The sequence below is a fragment of the Sus scrofa genome, chromosome 1, assembly GCF_054392235.1.
Source record: "Sus scrofa isolate SSC_HxYL_T2T_F1_AM1 chromosome 1, Sscrofa_HxYL_maternal_Yorkshire_Landrace_v2.0, whole genome shotgun sequence".
NCBI classification, from domain to species: domain Eukaryota; kingdom Metazoa; phylum Chordata; class Mammalia; order Artiodactyla; family Suidae; genus Sus; species Sus scrofa.
Window position 1 is genome coordinate 57,586,896 of NC_139383.1, and position 18,916 is coordinate 57,605,811.

At 45.7% G+C, this 18,916-nt stretch overlaps 1 protein-coding gene across 22 annotated transcripts in view; it reads left to right on the forward strand.

The window, feature by feature from the left end:
- The window catches only part of ANKRD6 (ankyrin repeat domain 6), a 208,621-nt gene that overhangs the window by 133,103 nt on the left and 56,602 nt on the right, over positions 1-18,916 (forward strand). For 14 of the 22 annotated variants that reach the window (XR_014805855.1, XR_014805857.1, XR_014805856.1 and 11 more), the window contains exon 2: positions 9,979-10,248. Coding sequence is in view for 17 of the 22 variants with exons in the window: in XM_021089991.2 (XP_020945650.1) it covers positions 10,129-10,248 (120 nt within the window). In the remaining 5 variants the exon portion in view is untranslated. Of the gene's footprint in view, positions 1-5,227; positions 5,492-9,978; positions 10,249-18,916 lie in introns of those variants that run through there. The other 8 variants (XR_014805858.1, XM_021089992.2, XM_084960149.1 and 5 more) reach the window with 1 other exon arrangement.

An 18,916-nucleotide genomic window follows, 5' to 3' on the forward strand; every position in this document is an offset into this window, starting at 1 on the left:
ATCTAGGCAGCAGAGGAGCGTGTGGGCAGCAGATATGGGGGTATGTGTGTACTGAGATTTTCTAGAAAAGAAAATGAGCAGAGAAGATAATGTGGAATAGAATCTCAGCGACATTTGAGGGACATTTGAGGGACCAGAGAAAGAAGAGCCCTTGGATGAGAGAAAGAAACTGTCCCAGGGATGGTAGGAGCATGAGGAGAGAGAGGGTCCTGGAAACCAGAGGAGGGGGAAGTGTGGTGAGGGAGGGATGGCAGCAGTGCCTAATGCAGCAGAGAAAGAGCGTAAAGTAAGAACTGAAGGTTACCATTGCCTTTGGCAATTAGTTCAATATAAAACCAGCTGGTGACAAGGCAAAATGTCACAGCCACTTTGGAAGGCAGTATAGCAGTTTCTTACCAAGCATATGATTCGGCAGTTGTATTATTTGGTATTTACCCAAATGATATGAAAACTTATGTACACACAAAAAGCTGCACATGGAATTTTAAAAGTTGAAATACAGGTGACATGCAGTGTTATGGTAGTTTCAAGTGAACTACCCAGTGATTCGACATTTACATACATTATAAAGGGATCGCCACAAGCCTGGTAACCATCTGTTCCCATATAAAGTTGTTATATTATTTTTTTATGTTTCTTTCTTTCTTTTTTTTTTTAATGTGAGTTGAAAGTGTTTCTTTTTTTTTTTTTTTTTTTTTTTTTTTTTTGTCTTTTTCTCTTTTTAGGGCTGTACCTAAGGCATATAGAGGTTCCAAGGCTAGGGGTCTAATCGTGGCTGTAGCTGCTGGCCTACACCAGAGCCACAGCAATGCCAGATCTGAGCCGCATCTGTGGCCTACACCACAGCTCACAGCAACGCTGGATCCTTAACCCACTGAGCGAGGCCAGGGATCAAACCCACAACCTCATGGTTCCTAATTGGATTTGTTTCCACTGTGCCACAGCAGGAACTCCAAGTTGTTATAATATTGTCAGTGATATTCCTTATGCGGTATATTGTCCCTGTGGCTTACTTGAACATGGATATTTATAGCAGCGCTATTCATAATTGCTAAAACTTAAAAGCAACCAAGATGTTTTTCAATAGGTGAATAGATAAACTTGGTGGATCCATACAATGGAATATTATTTAGCACTGAAAGAAAATAAGCTATCAAACCATGAAAAGACTTGGAGGAACCTTGAATGCTTACTACTAAGTGAAAAAAGCCAGCCTGAAAAGGCCAAAAATTGTCGGATTCCAACTATATGACATTCTGGGTAGGGCAAAACTTTAGAGACAGAAAAACAATCAGTAGTTATCAGGGGGTAGGTGTCAGGGATGACTGGGTGAAACATGAGGCCAGTGAAGCTTCTATGATACTGTAGTGGTGAGTACGTGTCATTATACATTTGTGCAGACTCAAGGGACTGTACAGCACAGAGCGAACCCTGTGTAAACCTTTCATTACTGATAATGGCCTTTCATTACTGATAATATATCAATACTGACTCATCAGTTATAACAAATGTACCAGACTAATGCAAGATGTTTCTAGTAGAGGACACTGTGGTCGGTATTGGGGAGGGAGTATGGGTGAAGGGCTGTAAGGAAGCTTTTTATATCTGCGGCTCAATTTTTCTGTAAACCCAAAACTGCTCTAAACAATAAAGTCTATTAGTTAAAAAGAAGGAAGAGGGAAAAAAAGGAAGGAATAAAAGAAGCAAAGGAAGGAAGGAAGGGACAGCTGTGTACATACAATCTTGAAAGTGTTGTGTGAACCCATAATTATGACTAATCCAATTTGGTGTGTTTGAGTTCCAAGTAATGCAAATACCTGACTAGTCTCTCTTCTGCTTACCAACAACTAAGGTTCCCCATCATGAATGCAAGATACAGTCCAAAGTCTTTGGCATGATGTGAATATTTTTCTACAGCCTGACCTTGCAGCATCATCTCTGGTCACTGCCTATGTATTATAAGCTCCAGCTGCCAAAGTCTCTTTGCTGCTCTTTCCTACCCGTGACATGTACTTTCAGCCCATTCTTGCTGTTTCCTCTGCCTATGCCCTCCCCCACTTCTCTACCTCTACCTAACAAAATCCTCCAGTCCTTCGAGACCCAGCCCAAAAGTTTCCTTCTCTGTGAGAACATTGCTGACCTGCTTTCACCCCAGCATGCCAAGCCAAAAAGCTCTCTCTTCTAGTTTCCATAGTTCTTTGTGTCTATCTCTTCAATAAATGCTTAATACAGCACAGAACCAGCAACCACAACATTAGCAATGGTTTAGTAGGAAAATTAAGGGCAGAAGGAAGCCAGATCCAAGTGGATTGAAGGAGTGGGTAGGTGTTGAGATATGGTTACATGGAAGGTGGGTTTCTCTCTGAGATTGGCTTTTTTGTCATTTGGTATTGCTCATTTTGGTTTGTCGTTAGCATTTGTGATTTTACCCAGAAGAGGTTGAGAACAGTGAGAAGATTCCTGGGGGCTGGGTGGCTATGGCGCTGTCCAGTGCTTGGGTGCTGACAGGTCTGTGTCAGGACATCAGTAATTCTTCTGGTCCCAGGAGCTCTCATCCTCTGTTTGGAGGGAAAGAGAGAGTGGAGAATGAATACATCCCACATTTGTTATCTCTTGAAGGTTCCACAGCCATAGCCTGCTTCATCTTTGGGGAAAGGTAAAGGGGAGCTGATGTGGTTGACACCTCCTCTATTTCTTATGGGGTCTACAGACTCCTGAAGACCGCTTAATGATTAGAAAAAGCAATTGACTATTAATTTTTCCAGCATCCACTTAATGGACATTTAGGGCTAACTATGTTCTGGGAACTGTGCCAGGCACTGGGAATACAAGATAAACAAAACAGAATTCCTGCCCTCAAGAAGTTTGGTCTAACCAGGAAGACCAGCCTTGAGCCCTTGCCAGTAAATTACACTGTGAGGGAGCACAGGTCTTAGTCACTAGGACTGCCATTACAAGGATCTGTAGACTGGATGACTGAAACTTTTCTCCTGGTTCTGGAGGCTGGAAGTCCCAGGTCAGTGTCCAGCAGAATTTGGTTTCTGGTGGGGACTTTCTCCCTGGCTTGCAGAGGGCCACTTTCTCACCATGTGCTCACATGGCCTTCCTCGTGAGCATGGCTGGGAGGCAGGGATGAAGGTGTGAAGAAGGGATAGAGAGTGGATGAGCATGGGGGCTCTTTGGTGTCTCTCCTTCTAAGGATACTAATTCCATCAGATCAGGGCTCCGCCCTTATAACCTCGTTTTACCTTAATTACCTCCTAAAGGCCCTGTTTCCAAATACAGTCACACTAATGGTTAGGGTTTCAATACATGACTTTGTGGGGACACGCTTCAGCCCACAGCAGGAACTTTTAGAAAACTGTAGCACAGATGAGGACATGATCATTTTGTCTAGGAAAAAATGGGCAGCAGCAGGCTCAGTGACGGATGACTCTTGGTCTGGATTTTGTGTCATTATCCCATGAGGTGAGTGCTTAGCCCCAATTTGGAGGCTGTGGTGATCTAACAGTGCCCGACAGCCAAAAAGTAATTATCGTCCCATGTAAAAAGGGGAGGTTTCTACATCATAAGCCTCCGATCGGTCACATCTTTCTTCAGTGATGTGTCCTTATACCTCCTATATTATTTTAACATTTGTTGGCAACTTTTCCTGATGGTAGGGTGTGTCATAGGTTTCCTGAATAGGATCCAGAAGTCACTCACCTTTCACTGCAACAGCCTCTCTATGCCTCCTGCAGAGGTGATTATTTCAGAGATTTAGTAAGTGTTGGATTCAGAGAAGAGGTACTCACTTGAGATATACTTGAGATACAAGCATCCATGTTTCTACGCCATGGTGGGCTTGCTCAGGAGGTGCATCTCTGCCCCTGCCTTGCAGCTCGCACTCCTCAGCACCAGACTCTGTGAGCCACCAGAGCTGTGCTGTCCTCACTGAAATACTATTGCATGGAGGGTCCCTATCTGTGGAGTCTGTATTCTCAAAAGGAAATTTCCCAGAAGCTCTGAGAAAATGAACCACTCCTTGCTATACATTTCTGTTGCATTTGCATTTGGTGTCTATTTCTCTTCCGGTATCTGGCCTTTAGGGCTCCGATCAAGGATAAACAGGGTCAGATGATGAGTTTCTTCAAAGTAGAGAGCAGGTCACATTCATCTGTGTTCTAACCTCACTGGTCTTCTGGTGGTGGTTGCAGTATCCCAGCAGTGATCACTTTTGGATAAATTTGTATGAGGGTTTTGTATTAAAAATAGGATCGTGGAGTTCCCTTGTGGCACAGTAGGTTAAGGACCTGGTATTGTCACTGCAGTGGCTTGGGTCACTGCTGTGGCTCAGGTTTGATCCCTAGCCCAGGAACTTCTACATGCTGCAGGAGCAACGAAAAAAAAAAAAAAAGAAAGAACCATCATTCTATTGGCACTTTGTCTCCCCTCTGCTGCACAGCCACAGTCCCTGTCTACTCTGCTGTCCTTGATGTAAGCCCAGCACTGGCCAAAGCAGAACCCTAGGCCACGGCCCAGAGGAGCTGCTACCCTTGGGAATATCAGGGCAAGGCTTTGGGCAGGGAGGGTACTTGAGGGTTTGTGTTGACAGAGTTATTTTTGCATCTCCAGGACCAATATTCTGGCTTTAGAAAAGAGGGGAAAATAGAAATGTTGGCTCGAGTCAAAGTTAAAACCCTCTTCCTTGCTATGATTACTCCAGTTGGAAAGGTGGTTTTCTGTTGCTTCAACAAGTGGTCTGGGGGACACACCTGCGACATTGAGGGCTATTAACGGCACCTGAAACAGCTCCCTTTCCTGCAGAGACTTGGTTCAAAGGAGGGTTTTTTAAGTAAACTATAGGTTCACAAAGGTCAAAAACAGCTTCTCAGCCAGGCCCTGGTCTCCTGAGCCACTGCAGTCCTTGTGGTCCTGGAACTTTCTGCTGCGGAAGGGGAGCGTCTGGGTCTCTGCTGTTCTCCAAAGTGAGAGCAGTTCCCTATCTGCTGTCAGAGAGGCAGCTCATTGCATGTTTCAGCCCTTCCTACATCCTCCCTCCCTTCCAGCACGTGCATTCCTCTCTTTGTATTACTGCTGAAAGAATGCGAGCTTCATTTCTGTCATCTGAGCATAATTCAAAAGCATTCTGCCCATCCGTGAATGATTCCCTGACTCTTTGATCAGAGCAGTGTTACAGGTCCTCTGCTGGCAGGAGGGAGCAGTCCAACAAAATCTGAAGACCCAAGACTTTCAGAAGCTGTGCCTGGCAGACTAGGAAGCTACAAAACATTGCGAGCTGAATAGATGTCTTAATAAGCCTTTAGTTGTGATCTAGCCAGTGTTGACAGAGGAAGCTCAAGGGGGAAAGGCAGGAAGCATTGTACCGTAAATCACTGCAGACCCTTGGGCAGGACAGCCCTAGGAAGCTAATGATCTCTCCAGCAGAGAAATGACCGCTGTTATCCAGCACCAGAACAGGATGTAGAACCGCAAGGACAGACCCCCAGATGTGAGTACAATCTCTGTTCAACCCAGGGTTGGACCAGCGGGAGCAAAGCGAGTTATTGTAACTGATGGCGCTTCCTAACCACTGGTTCCTGGGTGTCCGTGGACCGTCTCTGGGTGGGTTGTGCATAATGTCTGGACTGGGACGTTTGTTTACAGGTTTCTTCTAGAATATTTAGCCTGTTAGATTAAATGCAGTGGCTTTGGGGTTATTGGTACCAGGGCACTTTGTTGTAAATCTTCAGGAAAACCTCATAGACCTTTTGCTATAAAAAGAAAATGATCACATCACAGACCAAGCAGCTATGTGGTCCCCAGGCATTTGTGATGAGAAACAAAAGCCCTGGCGAATTGGAGAGCAGTGAAAATGGGGCAGTGGGCTGGGGGGAAGGAGAGAGGAATCGTTAAGAAACTAAATCCCTTTCTGGATTCATGATGCTCATTGCATATTTATGATCATGCATTCACTTCTGCTTAAAGAACTGGCAGCTTGTTTGCATTTAAGGTTTTTCTCAGAATGCTGTGAAAGTGACAAAGAGGGATGTGATTGATAGACTTGGAACAGAAATTCCTCACCACCAGCAAGGGGAAGTGTCTTGAATGATAGCTGATCTTTTTGGAAGGAGGCGGAAGCCGGATTTAATGAGGGAACGAGGCTGCTGCAGCCTGGGTACCCAACAGGTTGGCAGTGACAGTTTAACTCCTTGGTTGCAGCCTGGTCGCCACCTCTCTCTATTCCTCTCCTCCCCCCACTCACTGTTGGGTGGCCTCCACCTTCCATGTCCCTCTTCCCAAGCCCACCTGGCTTTATTTTTCAGTTCAGAGAAGCTAAGTATCCTCTTCCTGCAAAAGGCTGAGGATCATTGTTCTAGATGGGGGGTAAGGATACCAACAGTTGAGGGCAGTGATCACGAAGGAGGTGGAAAACATGAGCTGGGCCCCCCACCGCCCCCCACCCAAGGTGGAGGGTCAGAAAGGAGGCAGAAAAGAAGACTCAGCCACTTTGATTCCTCCCTCCACCCCCCTCTGCCGTGTGCACATGAAAATGCAGGTGACCACTGGAGGTCCTAGCAGTAAGGCTATTACTAGATTTAAAATGAACATGAACTTGAGATACTCAAGCACACAGGGATGGTGCTAGCAGCATACTAGGAACCGGAAGCCTGGGATTCTGTCCCTGATTTTCTGTGTGACGCTGGCCAGGGAGTATCCAAAATCCCACAGAGGGACCCCTCCTGGCAGCTGCCCTCTGCCTCAGGCGGGCTCTGCATTGGCTGTGGGGGTGGGGGAGGGGCTGTGGAGAGCATTTCATTCTTAAGGAGCTGACACTGAAATTAAAAAAAACGAAAAACAAAAAACAAAAAAAAAAACCCTAACATTTCTACTTGGCGAACATTTTCTACAAATGTAATGTTTCTCTTTAGGGGAAAAAAAAAAATAGTAATGTGTGCTGGGCTTCTAAATGGCTGTTTACCAAAGGTAATTATGGGCTATCTCAGTAGCTTGCAACCATGGCAATCAGAGCCTTTGTCTCAGTGTCTGCAAGGCTGAATTTATTGCCTGGGACAGAATGGAGGGAGGGGGGTGGCTGTCAGTGTAGACAGGCCTGGTGATCCATGCTTACGTTGCTGGGGAGACCAGATAGCTCTGCCAGTCTGGGGCTTGAGACCTCGGCTGATGAGCTGCACTGGGGTTGCAGCAAGAAGATCTCTTTCCCCAGGAGTTAAGCTGTGGAGTGAAATCATGAAATTTTAGCCATGAAGATAATATTTGTATGAACCAAGCCATTGTACGTGAGACATTCCGATGCCCATGGCAGGAAAGGTCAGGGAAGGAGAGGGTGGCCGTTTAGGTCAAGTGCACAGAAATAACCAATGAGTAAATGAAGAAGAATGTGGCTGTGGGAGGGAGAGCATTTAGGAAGCCAGAGCTCATTTTCTGCCCTCTCCTGCCCTTTGGGCCTGGGGTGCTTTGGCAGGATGGGGGCAGGCAGAGCAGCAGCTCAGTGTAATTGGTCTGAAGGTACCGGGATGACCTGAACCAAGAGGGACAGGGCATCCTGTGTTTCCAAAAATCAACCACCTCCAGACTGTGAAACATGCTGGGAAACGTAAAGCCCAAACTACTGTCTTTCAGTGCGACCCTGGGAATTTACAGGGGCTTTCACAATCCCAGTTCTGTGTGTCAACTTTATTCTTTCCTTTGCTTTTCCATTCAACAGAGATTGCTGTGCTTCCCAGGAATCTCTGACTATGGCTGGGGGTGGGGGCGGAGGTTCCTCTGCTTGTATCTTCTTCAGGTTTGTTGTGCTTCTCATGAGCCTCGTGATGAGAGCAGGGTGGGTTTATGAGGGTTCCTTCTGTCTCTTTCCTTGTTATTATTATTTATTATTTTGACTGGGCCCTTGGCATGTGGAAGTTTCTTGCCCTGGATTGTACCCGTGCTACGGCAGTGACAACACCACATCCTGAACCCTCTGAGTCACCAGGGAACTCCCTTATTATTCTTTACCCACATTTTGGGGAACAGATGGATGACAGTGAGAAAATTTGACCATTTGCAAGTTGGGCAGAGATAAGAACGAGCTCTCTGAAGCTGTGCTGTCCACATGTGGCCAAAACCTTCATATAATACAGTGCCATCTTTAGGAGTTCCCATTATGGCTCATTGGGTTAAGAACTCAACTATTCTCCAGAGGATGCGAGTTTGATCCCTGGCCTTGCTCAGTAGGTTAGGGATCCGGAGTTGCTGCAAGCTATGGCGTGGATCGCAGATATAGCTTGGATCCAGTGTTGCTGCGGCTGTGATGTAGGCTGGCAACTGTAGCTTCGATTCATCCCCTAGTCTGGGAACTTCCATATGTTGCAGATGCGGCTGTAAAAAGAAAAAAATTAAAATAAAATAAAATGCCATCCTTAATCCCCACCACAGCCCTGTTCTGTTTTCTACCTGAGCATTAACCCAGTTGCTCAGAGCGGTTGGTACCACGGTCCGCCTGGATGTCACGGCAGAGGAGTGTCTGAGCGGGCTGAGTGAGTCCAGCCCTTTCCCAATCACATCAGAGCCAATTTCCTAATCTTCAGAGATTGAAAGAGCCTGGGGTTTGCCTGGAAGCAACTGTGAAGGATGTCTCTGTCTTCTGGGCCTTCAAAATTAGAGTGTGTGGTAGGGCTCGGGATTCCATGGGGTACAGCATTTTCTTTCCATTTGCATATATAGGTAATTTTAATAAGTACATTTTATTTTATTTCATTTTTGGTCTTTTTGCTTTTTCTAGGGCCTCACCCTCGGCATATGGAGCTTCCCAGGCTAGGGATTGAATCAGAGGTGTAGCCACCAGCCTACGCCAGAGACACAGCAACACGGGATCCAAGCCGTGTCTGCGACCTACACCACAGCTCACAGCAACGCCCGATCCTTAATCCACTGAACGAGGCCAGAGATCGAACCGCAATCTCATGGTTCCTAGTCGGATTCCTTAACCACTGAGCCACAACGAGAACTCCAATTAAGTACATTTTAAATCAAAAAGATGCCCACACTTCCCTGTTGTCCTAGTAGGAGTGGGTCAGCATCCTTCTTCGGTCCCCAAAACCCTTCACCTTTGACATAATTACCAATGACTTTGGTTTGCTCTCATGGTGGTCCAGGGTTACTGGGTGGAGCCAGTTTTTAAAATTTATTCATTTGGGCATTTGGTGGAAACAAGGGCTTCAGTTTACTGCTAGTTAAACTGACCACTGCTTTGAGCCAGGGCTTATCGTCCCATTGGATAGTTTGAATAGGCCATTTACTTCCCTCTCATTGAGCAGGGAAGTGGCACAAGTCCCTCCTGAGAGTAACCGCTTCTAGCATCCATTTCGTTCCCAAAATGAGTTGTTCCAGTAGCAATTGGCGAGGAGATGGCCCAGGCCTACCCTCAGCTCTCCATCTTCCAGAACCCTGGAACCTGTAGTAAGAAAAGGATGCAGGAAGAGAGCAGCAGGAAAAGCTGGAAGTAACCCCAAGGTTGTTACTCCGTCCTCAGGGTCTCTGTGGGGTGTGGTCCACAGGCACCTAACCGGCCAGGGGAGAAGGCATGTTGCCATGGTGAACCCATGAAATCCAGTCCAGAGGGCCCTCTGTGGTCGTACACAGCACAGATACCTGCCCAACGTGGGCCTGGAAACCAGGCTACCTTCAGGGGTTGTATCAGGCCTCTGCTATCCAGATAGAAGATGCAGAGCAGATCTTGAGGTTCTCGTCCTAGCCACCTGGAGGCTGCACAGAGGGAGGCAGCAGGGGCTTCGGGCCTGGGGGGTGTTGGGGAGGGGCGTGGAGCACACTCTGAGCACTCGTAAGTTCAGGGTTTGCTCTGCAGGGGGTGCTTCCCCTTTGTTTCACCTCCCTCCAGCTCCCCTCCCCTGCACTAAGCAATCAGCAGATGCCCTGAAAGCTGGAGTGTCCTGGGTGCCGGGTGGCACTGATGGAGCTTTGTTCTGTAACCCCTAGGTCCCAGAGATGGCCTAGTGATGCAAGCGCCTTCCAATGACTGATGATTGGAGCACCTTCTCCGAGGGTGCCTGCCTGGGCCTGTGCTGTCGCATTGAACCAAAGGAACTTGTCCACCACTTCCCCACAGACGTCCTTCTCTCCTAATTCATGAGCCAGCAGGATGCGGTCGCCGCGCTTTCAGAACGCCTTCTCATAGCTGCGTACAAAGGCCAGGCAGAGAATGTGGTTCAGCTCATCAACAAGGGCGCCAAGGTAGCGGTTACCAAGGTAACAAAAGAATAAACACTTCAGCAAATTCCCGTAACCATTGTCCATAAAACGCTTGTGTTTGGTTCACAGTTTTCAAAGAACTGGCTCCCGTCCTCCTCCCCTGCCTAGTGATAGTGGTTTGAGGAGAAAGAGGAAGGATTAAAAATGCCTTCGTTGCTATCTTTCAAATGGAGTTGCTTGTAATTAACATTTACCGGCTTTAAAATTTCAGCATGCCTTTTTCTCACCTACTTCTTTAGCAAATAGACAATAGATTTCTCTGGAGAAGCTGGGACACAAGAACATCTGGGTACAATCACATTAGGCTTCCTGGGGAGGTTTGTGGATGAGGCAGCCCATCCTCTGGGCAGAACTTCCTCTTCCCGGCAGAGTCCATCTGTACATTGGCGGCCTTCCATCAGATGCCCCTCAGCCTCTTTAGGCCGATTTCACTTGAGTCAGTGAAAATGTGGGCGAGCTTTAGAGGGCATTGCAGGCACCTCACTGACAGATGCCACCGTGGTAGATGAGAAAATGTACAGGCTAAAGGGCATCTTCGTAGCAAAACTGAGGTAAGGCAGGCTCTGCCTAGTTAGGTGACACATGCAAATACATAGATGAGGTAATGCTGATGGCAAACACTTAGTACTGCTTTAAGCACTTTATAGGAGTCTAGAAGAGGCTCTCTTTTCATCCTCATTATAGAGATGAGGAAACTGAGGCACAGAAAGATTGAAGTAACTTGCCCAGGGGCTCCCTGCTGCTGAGTGGCAGAACCACAACTTGGATCCAGTTATGACTCCCAAGCCCCTTCTCCATCCCACCCCAAAGAGAGCTGTGGCAAAGTTTCTTTTCTTTTCTTTTCTTTTTCTTTTTCTTTCTTTTCTTTTTTTTTTTTTTTTTGCTTTTTAGGGCCACACCCACGGCATATGGAGGTTCCCAGGCTAGGGGTCTAATCGGAGCTACAGCTGTGGGCCAGACTACGCCACAGCCACAGCAATGCCAGATCCAAGCTGTGTCTGCAACCTACACCTCAGCTCACAGCAGTGCTGGATTCCTAACCCACTGAGAGAGGCCAGAGATCGAACCCGCAACCTCATGGTTCCTAGTCGGATTCATTTCCTCTGTGCCACAACAGGAACTCTGAAGTTTCATTTTCAATTAGTAACATCTGTTAACCTCTGACTCCTATGGCAAAGGTCGGCCCGCTCACATTTTTAGTTACTCGTGTGCATTCTCTGTATCTCGTGCTTTGCTGTGGGCTTTTCCAACACCACCAAGCAGCTCATTCATTTTGGACAATATCCACCTGTAGACAGCATCACACCCCACAGGCCAAGGGCTCAGTCCCACAGGACACCCCACCCACCCCAGCTTCAGACACCAGTCACAAGTCCAGCTTGTCACCTGTACTTTTGACTGACAGGGTTTAAATCAGAGGTTCCCACAACCCTCTCCTTGGGTTGAATTAATGTGCCAAGGCAGCTCACAGAACTCAGGAAAGCATTTCACTTGGTAGATAACTAATTTATTATAAAAGGATATAAGGCCAGAGCAGCCAGATGGAAGACCTGCACAGGGCAAGGTCTGGGGAAAGGGGCACAGAGCTTCCCTGGCAACCAGCCCCCCATCCTTAGGGCTTTTCCATAAATTATTTATTAACATAGACTCAGGTGGGATTGAAAGGAGTTTATTGTGAGTAACACAGTCTTTTCACCTTTATGACTCTGGAGCTATTTCAGGAACTAATGACAACAGACCAACTATTAGAACAAAAGATGTTCCCATTGCCCTTATCACTTAGGAAATTCCAAATTCCCATTGCCCTTATTGCTTAGGAAATTCCATTGCTCTTATCACTTGGCAAATTCCAAGCTAGGAATGGAGACTGAGAGCAAATGTATATTTCTTATTATAAGTCATAGTATCACAATGCTGGTCTCCAGAAAGATAGAAAAGTCTCTGGCTACTGAAAGATCCCCCTTGGCCTAAGCGCACTCCACAAATGGGTTGCTTGGAATCAAGGGTGAAGGGAACTTCGGTGTGATCTACCCACAGCTCTTCAAGGCCCGGGCAGTTAGTTGCATGTGGGAGAAAGTGCTTGAGCTCTGTAGTTCTGTTACCCAGAAACTGGGTTTACCTTTTGGAGCGCATCGAGCCAAAAGACACAACCAAGTCCAAGATCTGGAGAAGGAAGGATTTACTATTACTTGCAGCAAGTGAGGAGAACAGCAGGGATCTTTGCCAATGCAATGTCTCCCCAAACAGCAGAACTGGGGAAGTTTTAAGCTAAGGGTACCTGCATATTCATGAAGGGGCTTGAGCAGAGGAGAATTCAGCTTTGAACTGGAGTTGACTGCATCCACGCTTTAGCTGATTGAAGTCACAAGGGTCACCATCACCATCCCATCCCCCACCTAGATGGGGGGCCTCAGTCCTGCAGACTTCAAAGATGTGTGTCACATTGTTCTGTGTATCCCTTGAGGAGGGACTAGGGCTCTATTTTATCATTCAGCCAATTCTGATTTTTTTTAATGATTTTTATTTTGTTCCATTATAGCTGCTTTACAGTGTTAGGTCAATTTTCTACTATACAGCAAGGTGACCCTGTTACACATACATATATACATTCTTTTTCTCACATTATCTTCCATCATGCTCCATCATATGTGACTAGATATAGTTCCCAGTGCTACACAGCAGGATCTCATTGCTTATCCGTTCCAAAGGCAATAGTTTGCATCTCCCCCTCGGCAACCACAGGTGCTTCTTGACTGCTTTTCCTCTGTCCCTCCATTCCCTCACTTCCCTTAAGATCATTCATTACTGAGACCTGTTCAAGGGCAAGTTTGTGTCCAGGCTTAGATCATAAAATGGCTTCTCTGGTGTCAAGAAAACCTTTCCCAGTTCTCTTTTTTCACGGATCCCCTACCCTATCTGCTTACAGTTAAGGCGCATGTGCACACATTTTAACTTTGCTGTATTATTGCACTTCTGAAATGTGAACAATAATTCCAATCTTTCAGAATTATTATGATAACTTTTTAAAGAACTCTGCTCACATTCTTCAAGTTCTCTTTTTTGAACAGACTTCATCATTTACTTTTTAAAAAGCAGCTTTGGAGTTCCCGTCGTGGCGCAGTGGTTAACGAATCCAACTAGGAACCATGAGGTTGCGGGTTCGGTCCCTGGCCTTGCTCAGTGGGTTAAAGATCTGGCATTGCTGTGAGCTGTGGTGTAGGTCGCAGACACGGCTCGGATCCTGTGTTGCTATGGCTCTGGCGTAGGCCAGCGACTACAGCTCCAATTCGACCCCTAGCCTGGGAACCTCCATATGCCGTGGGAGCGGCCCAAGAAATAGCAAAAAAGACAAAAAAATAAAAAATAAAATAAAAATAAAAAGCAGCTTTATTGAGATATAACTTACATGTGAAAAAATTTACTTATTTTAATTTTTAAGTTCAGTAATTTTTTTTTTTTTTTTTTTTGCCTTTTTTAGGGCTGCACCTGTGGCATATGGAAGTTCCCGGGCTAGGGGTCGAATTGAGGCTGTAGCTGTCAGCCTACACCACAGCCACAGCACCTCGGGATCTGAGCCATGTCTTTGACCTACACCACAGCTCACAGCAATGCTGGATCCTTAACCCACTAGGTGAGGCCAGGGATCGAACCCACATCCTCATGGTTACTTGTTGGGTTCATTACCACTGAGCCACAACGGGAACTCCAGAATGTTTCTAATTTCAGAATCCCAGTAAGAAACTCCATACTTGTTAGCAGTCATTCCCCATTCCCATCCCCAGCTCCTGACAACCATTAATCTACTTGCTGTCTCTACAGCTTTCCCTTTTGTGGACATTTCTTATAAATGGAATCACAGACATCATGTGGTGTCTGGGTATTTTCATTTAGCCCACTGTTTTCCAGGTTCACCTCTGTTGTAGCAGGCCTTCTCTTTGATTGCAGAGCAGTATCCCCCTGTGTACATGCATCACATTTTGTTTAGCCAGTTGTCAGTTGATGGACATTTTGGGTTGTTGCTGGTTTAGAGCAATTATGAATAATGCTACTGTGAACATGTGTGTACAGTTTTGGTTTTATTTTGGCTGCTCCTGAGGCATGTAGTTCTCAGGCTAGGGATCAAACCTGTGCCACAGCAGTGACAACGCAGGATCCATAACCTGCTGTGCCACCAGGGAACTTCTGTGTACAGTATTTTGTTTGTTTTCTTTTTCTTTTTTTTGGTCTTCTTTTTAGGGCTGCACCTGAGGCATATGGAGGTTCCCAGGCTAGGGGCTGAATCAGAGCTACAGCTGCCAGCCTATGCCACAGCCACAGCAACTCGGGATCCCAGCCACGTCTGCGACCTACACCACAGCTCATGTCAATGCCAGATCCTTAACCACTGAGTGAGGCCAGGGATCAAACTCGCGTCTTCATGGATACTAGTCGGGTTTGTTAACCGCTGAGCCATGACCAGAACTCCTTCTGTGTACAGTCTTTGAGTGGACATATGTTCTCATTTCTCTTGAGTAGATACCTAGGAATGGAATTGCTGGGTCACATGGTAAAATCTGTGTTTAGCATTTTAAGGAACTGTCAAGCTATATTCCAGAGTGGCTGTACCATTTTGCATTCCCATCAGCAATGGATGAGGCTTCCAGTGTTGCTGTGTCCTCACCAATGCTTATTATTGTCTTTTTTTTTTAACATCATTTGCTTATTAGTAATTATCAAAGTAAAGCATGCACATAGGAACTTCAAAAGTATAAATTTAAATACTATGAGAAGGCTTTTTAACAAAAGCAGCTGTTCTCTGGCCCGCCTCCAATCCACTCTCTTGAAGAGAAAATCTTTTAATTTTTTAGCTGTTTTTTTTCCTGGAATTTATCTCTTATCGCTAATAAATATGCAAATACTACTAATTTGATTAATCCATTTAATTTTAATTTAAAAACAATTTAGATATTTTCATTTTTATGTTTCACATACACCTAAGTTAAAGCATCAAATATTTCTACTATGTTTGCAGTCTATTTTTGATTCTCTATAGGCAACTATTTCCCACTCTTTTTTTTTTTTTTGTCTTTTTGCCTTTTCTAGGGCTGCTTCCACGGCATATGGAGGTTCCCAGGCTAGGGGTCAAATCGGAGCTGTAGCTGCTGGCCTACGCCATAGTCACAGCAAGGCGGGATCCTACACCACAGCTCACAGCAATACCAGATCCTCAACCCACTAAGCAAGACTGGGGATCAAACCCGCAACATCATGGTTTCTAGTTGGATTTGTTAACCACTACGCCATGACGGGAACTCCAACTTCCCACTCTTTTGGTAGATTCTTTTAGTGTTTACGTTCATGAAAAAAAAAAAAAAGAGAGACAAAAAGGAGTTCCCATCGTGGCGCAGTGGTTAACAAATTGAACTAGGAACCATGAGGTTGTGGGTTCCCTGGCCTTGCTCTGTGGATTGAGGATCCGGCGTTGCTGTGAGCTGTGGTGTGGGTTGCAGACACGGCTTGGATCCCGCGTTGCTGTGGCTGTGGTGTAGGCCGGCAGCTACGACTCCAAATTCGACCCCTAGGCGATTGGACCCCTAGCCTGGGAACCTCCATATGCCACGGGAGTGGCCCTAGAAAAAGCAAAAAAAAAAAAAAAAAGTGTTTACGTTCATGAAGACATCCTGATACTGCTAAATCTTGATTTTTTTTCCCCATTTTTGGCATTATCTGTTTAAACAATATGAAAACTGATGATTTAAAATTTAGCTTTCTTTCCCTCTCCTGCCTGTCACGCATGCTTTCATAATGATGACCTCAGGATTCAGTTTTTGTATACTTTAACCAATTGATGCCATTCATAGCTGAGCCCTGTGGTATGTACTATTGTAACATTAACTTTTCTGGAGTAATTTGTTTACCATGATGGTAAATGATTGCCTTGTGTTGATTCTTTAGTTTGTTCTCTTAGCTTTCACTAATCTTCCCTAGCTGTGTCATCTCCAGATGTGCAGAATGTTAGGTAGTCTCTCCATGGATTCTCTCTGAAGAGGTGGCCCTGGAACCCCGTTCCCCACTGCAGCCTGGATGGTGCCTGTCAGCCTCCAGCAGCCGTCTGAGCCTCTGTCTTTATTCTTATCCTATGTGTTCCCTGTACCTCTTTTCTATATGCCGACTTTCTATTTTCTGGACCTCCATGTCTTTCTCTTTCTTTGTTTTGATGTGGTTCACCCTCTAGTACAGTGCTGACCAACAGGACCTGCTGCGATGGTGAATGTTCTATATCTGTGTTAAGATGGTAGCATCACATGGCTGTTGAGTGCAGCTGAACAACATGGGTTGGAACTGCGAGGGTCCTCCGTATATAGAATCTTTTCAATAGTGACTGTGATAGTACCCACGATCCATCGTTTGCTGGCTCTGCAGATATGGAACTGCAGATACAAGGAACAGAGGGCTTGGCAATATGAGTGCAAGTTATACTAGGATTTTTGACCTTGAAGAGGATTGGCACCATGAACCCCCACATTGTTTAATGGCTGGCTGTACTTGAACCGTGGCTAGTGTGACTAAGGAACTGAATTTTACATTTAATTTTAATTAAGTTTAAATGTCATGTGTGGCTGTTGGCTACCTTATTGAATAGCACAGCTCTTACATCCTTCTAAGCATGAGGGCACAGGAAAACAGATTGATTTTAGACACATCTGCTGCCTCTTTCTCTCCCCACATTTCTCCCTATCTAGTTCCAACACAGTTTTTGAGCCGGTCCATCAATAGTGTGATTATATAAATGCTGTTCATTGGTGCGCCAATAATTGTACTGTCATTACTTTTGCACTTTTTGTATAACGTGCTGTTTTTCCCAGAGTTGATCATTGCCTTAATTTTTAGATTCATTTAGTCTTATTAGATGTTTCCTCTACCCTCCACCAACTCTGTAAAACAGTTCTGAGTACAATTTTCCATGATTAAACCTATCATTATTTATCAGTTTTATTCTTTTCCTGGAGATATCCCTTCTGGAGTCATTGATCCATCCTGTTCTAGTTTAATCTGGGCTCATTTCTGGTTCTAGTGCATAGAGTCATCCTGAGACTTCTTTTCGCCTCTCCCCTGGGTTAGATCCCCTGATTGCCAAAACCATCTCTCACCTCAGTGGCACATATTCTCTGGCAGTTTCCTAAGAAGGGGAATATGGAAGATAAATGTTTTGAGAGTCTTCATGTCTCAAAAAAAATGTATTCTACCCTTTCACTCAGTTGACAATATGGTATGAGAATTCTTCGCCTCAGAACTTTGAAGGCAATGCTTTACTGTCTTTGAGCTTACAGTTTGCTGTTGGGGAGCTCAGCTTATAGATTCTAACTTGCAACTGCCCCCTGAAGGCCTTTTGCATGTACTCTGCCCCTTGAAGGCCTGCCCATTCAGAACCTGCTCATGAGCCTCCACCAACAGGAAGTCCGCCCAGAGGACGGTACGGCACAGGAACCCTGCATGGCACTCGCGTCCTCTCCACTTGTGAAACATTTCCTGTCCATTTTTTCTGTGTCCCTCATCATCGCATACTGCTCTGTGGGTGCTTCAGGCTCCCCCACAGATTATCATTCTGACCTGGGCCGGTTTCTTTCTGATATTTCTCTGTGTTCGACATAGAAGGAAACCTCTGGATTTGAAATCCAAAGATCTTGGCATGGGCACCTGCTCTACTGCTTATTCACTGCTATTAATGTAGGCCAGGATTTCTTCTGCACTATTGATGTTTGGGGCCAGATAATTCTTTGTTGTGGGAGGTTGTCCTCTGCATTGTAGGATGTTTAGCAGCATCGCTGGCCTCCGTCCATGAGATGAATAGGACTCCCTCCTCTCCAGTTGTGACCATCAAAAAAGACTCCAGATGTTACCAAATAGCCCCTGGGGGGAGGGTGGTGGGAAATTGCCCCTCGCTGAGAACCACAGATGTAAGCAAATTTCTTCACAAGTCTCAGTTTCCTCCCCGAGCTTAGAGGATTTCCATAGAGACTAAATATGACAACACATGTAATGCTCCACACTACACCTCATTGGTTGAGTATTTCTGAAGTTGCTATAAAACTCTGGGAATGGTGTGCGGGGGGTGGGGAGGGGGAGTCCCTTTGGCCGAAGTCCCTCCAACAGGATGGCCTCTTTCTCTGTGTGCATTGAAGAGGGGAGAGGAGCTAGCTTGGGGGAGGGGGGTCTTGCTGGGAGGAAGAGGACTGCATATCTTCCCTAAGTGTGGGCCTCAGAGCCAGGCAAGGCTGGTTTCCTCCCAGGTCTGCTAAATCAGTAAGTTACTTAACTGGTCAAGTCGCTTCCCGCTCAGCACCTCCTTTTCCTTATTGGTACAACAGAGATGAGAGCACAGGGTCTTCAAGCTGTGAGAATTTCAATGAAACATTAAGTAGGGAGCACTGGTCCAGTGCTGGCCCTCACACTCAACATGTATCTCTAAACTTGATTTTATGTTTCTCAAATTACTAAAGTAATATCTGCTTATTTTCAACAGTGGAACAATACAATGGAAAAATCTATAAAAGCAAAGCTAATCATCTTCCCCACCAGGGAGCCAGTGTCAGCAATCTCGTGTTCCCCACAGTTCTCTGGGCTCACACAAACATAAACAAGTTTGCAGGGAGAAGGGGATTTGTGTTTCAACCAAAATGCATCA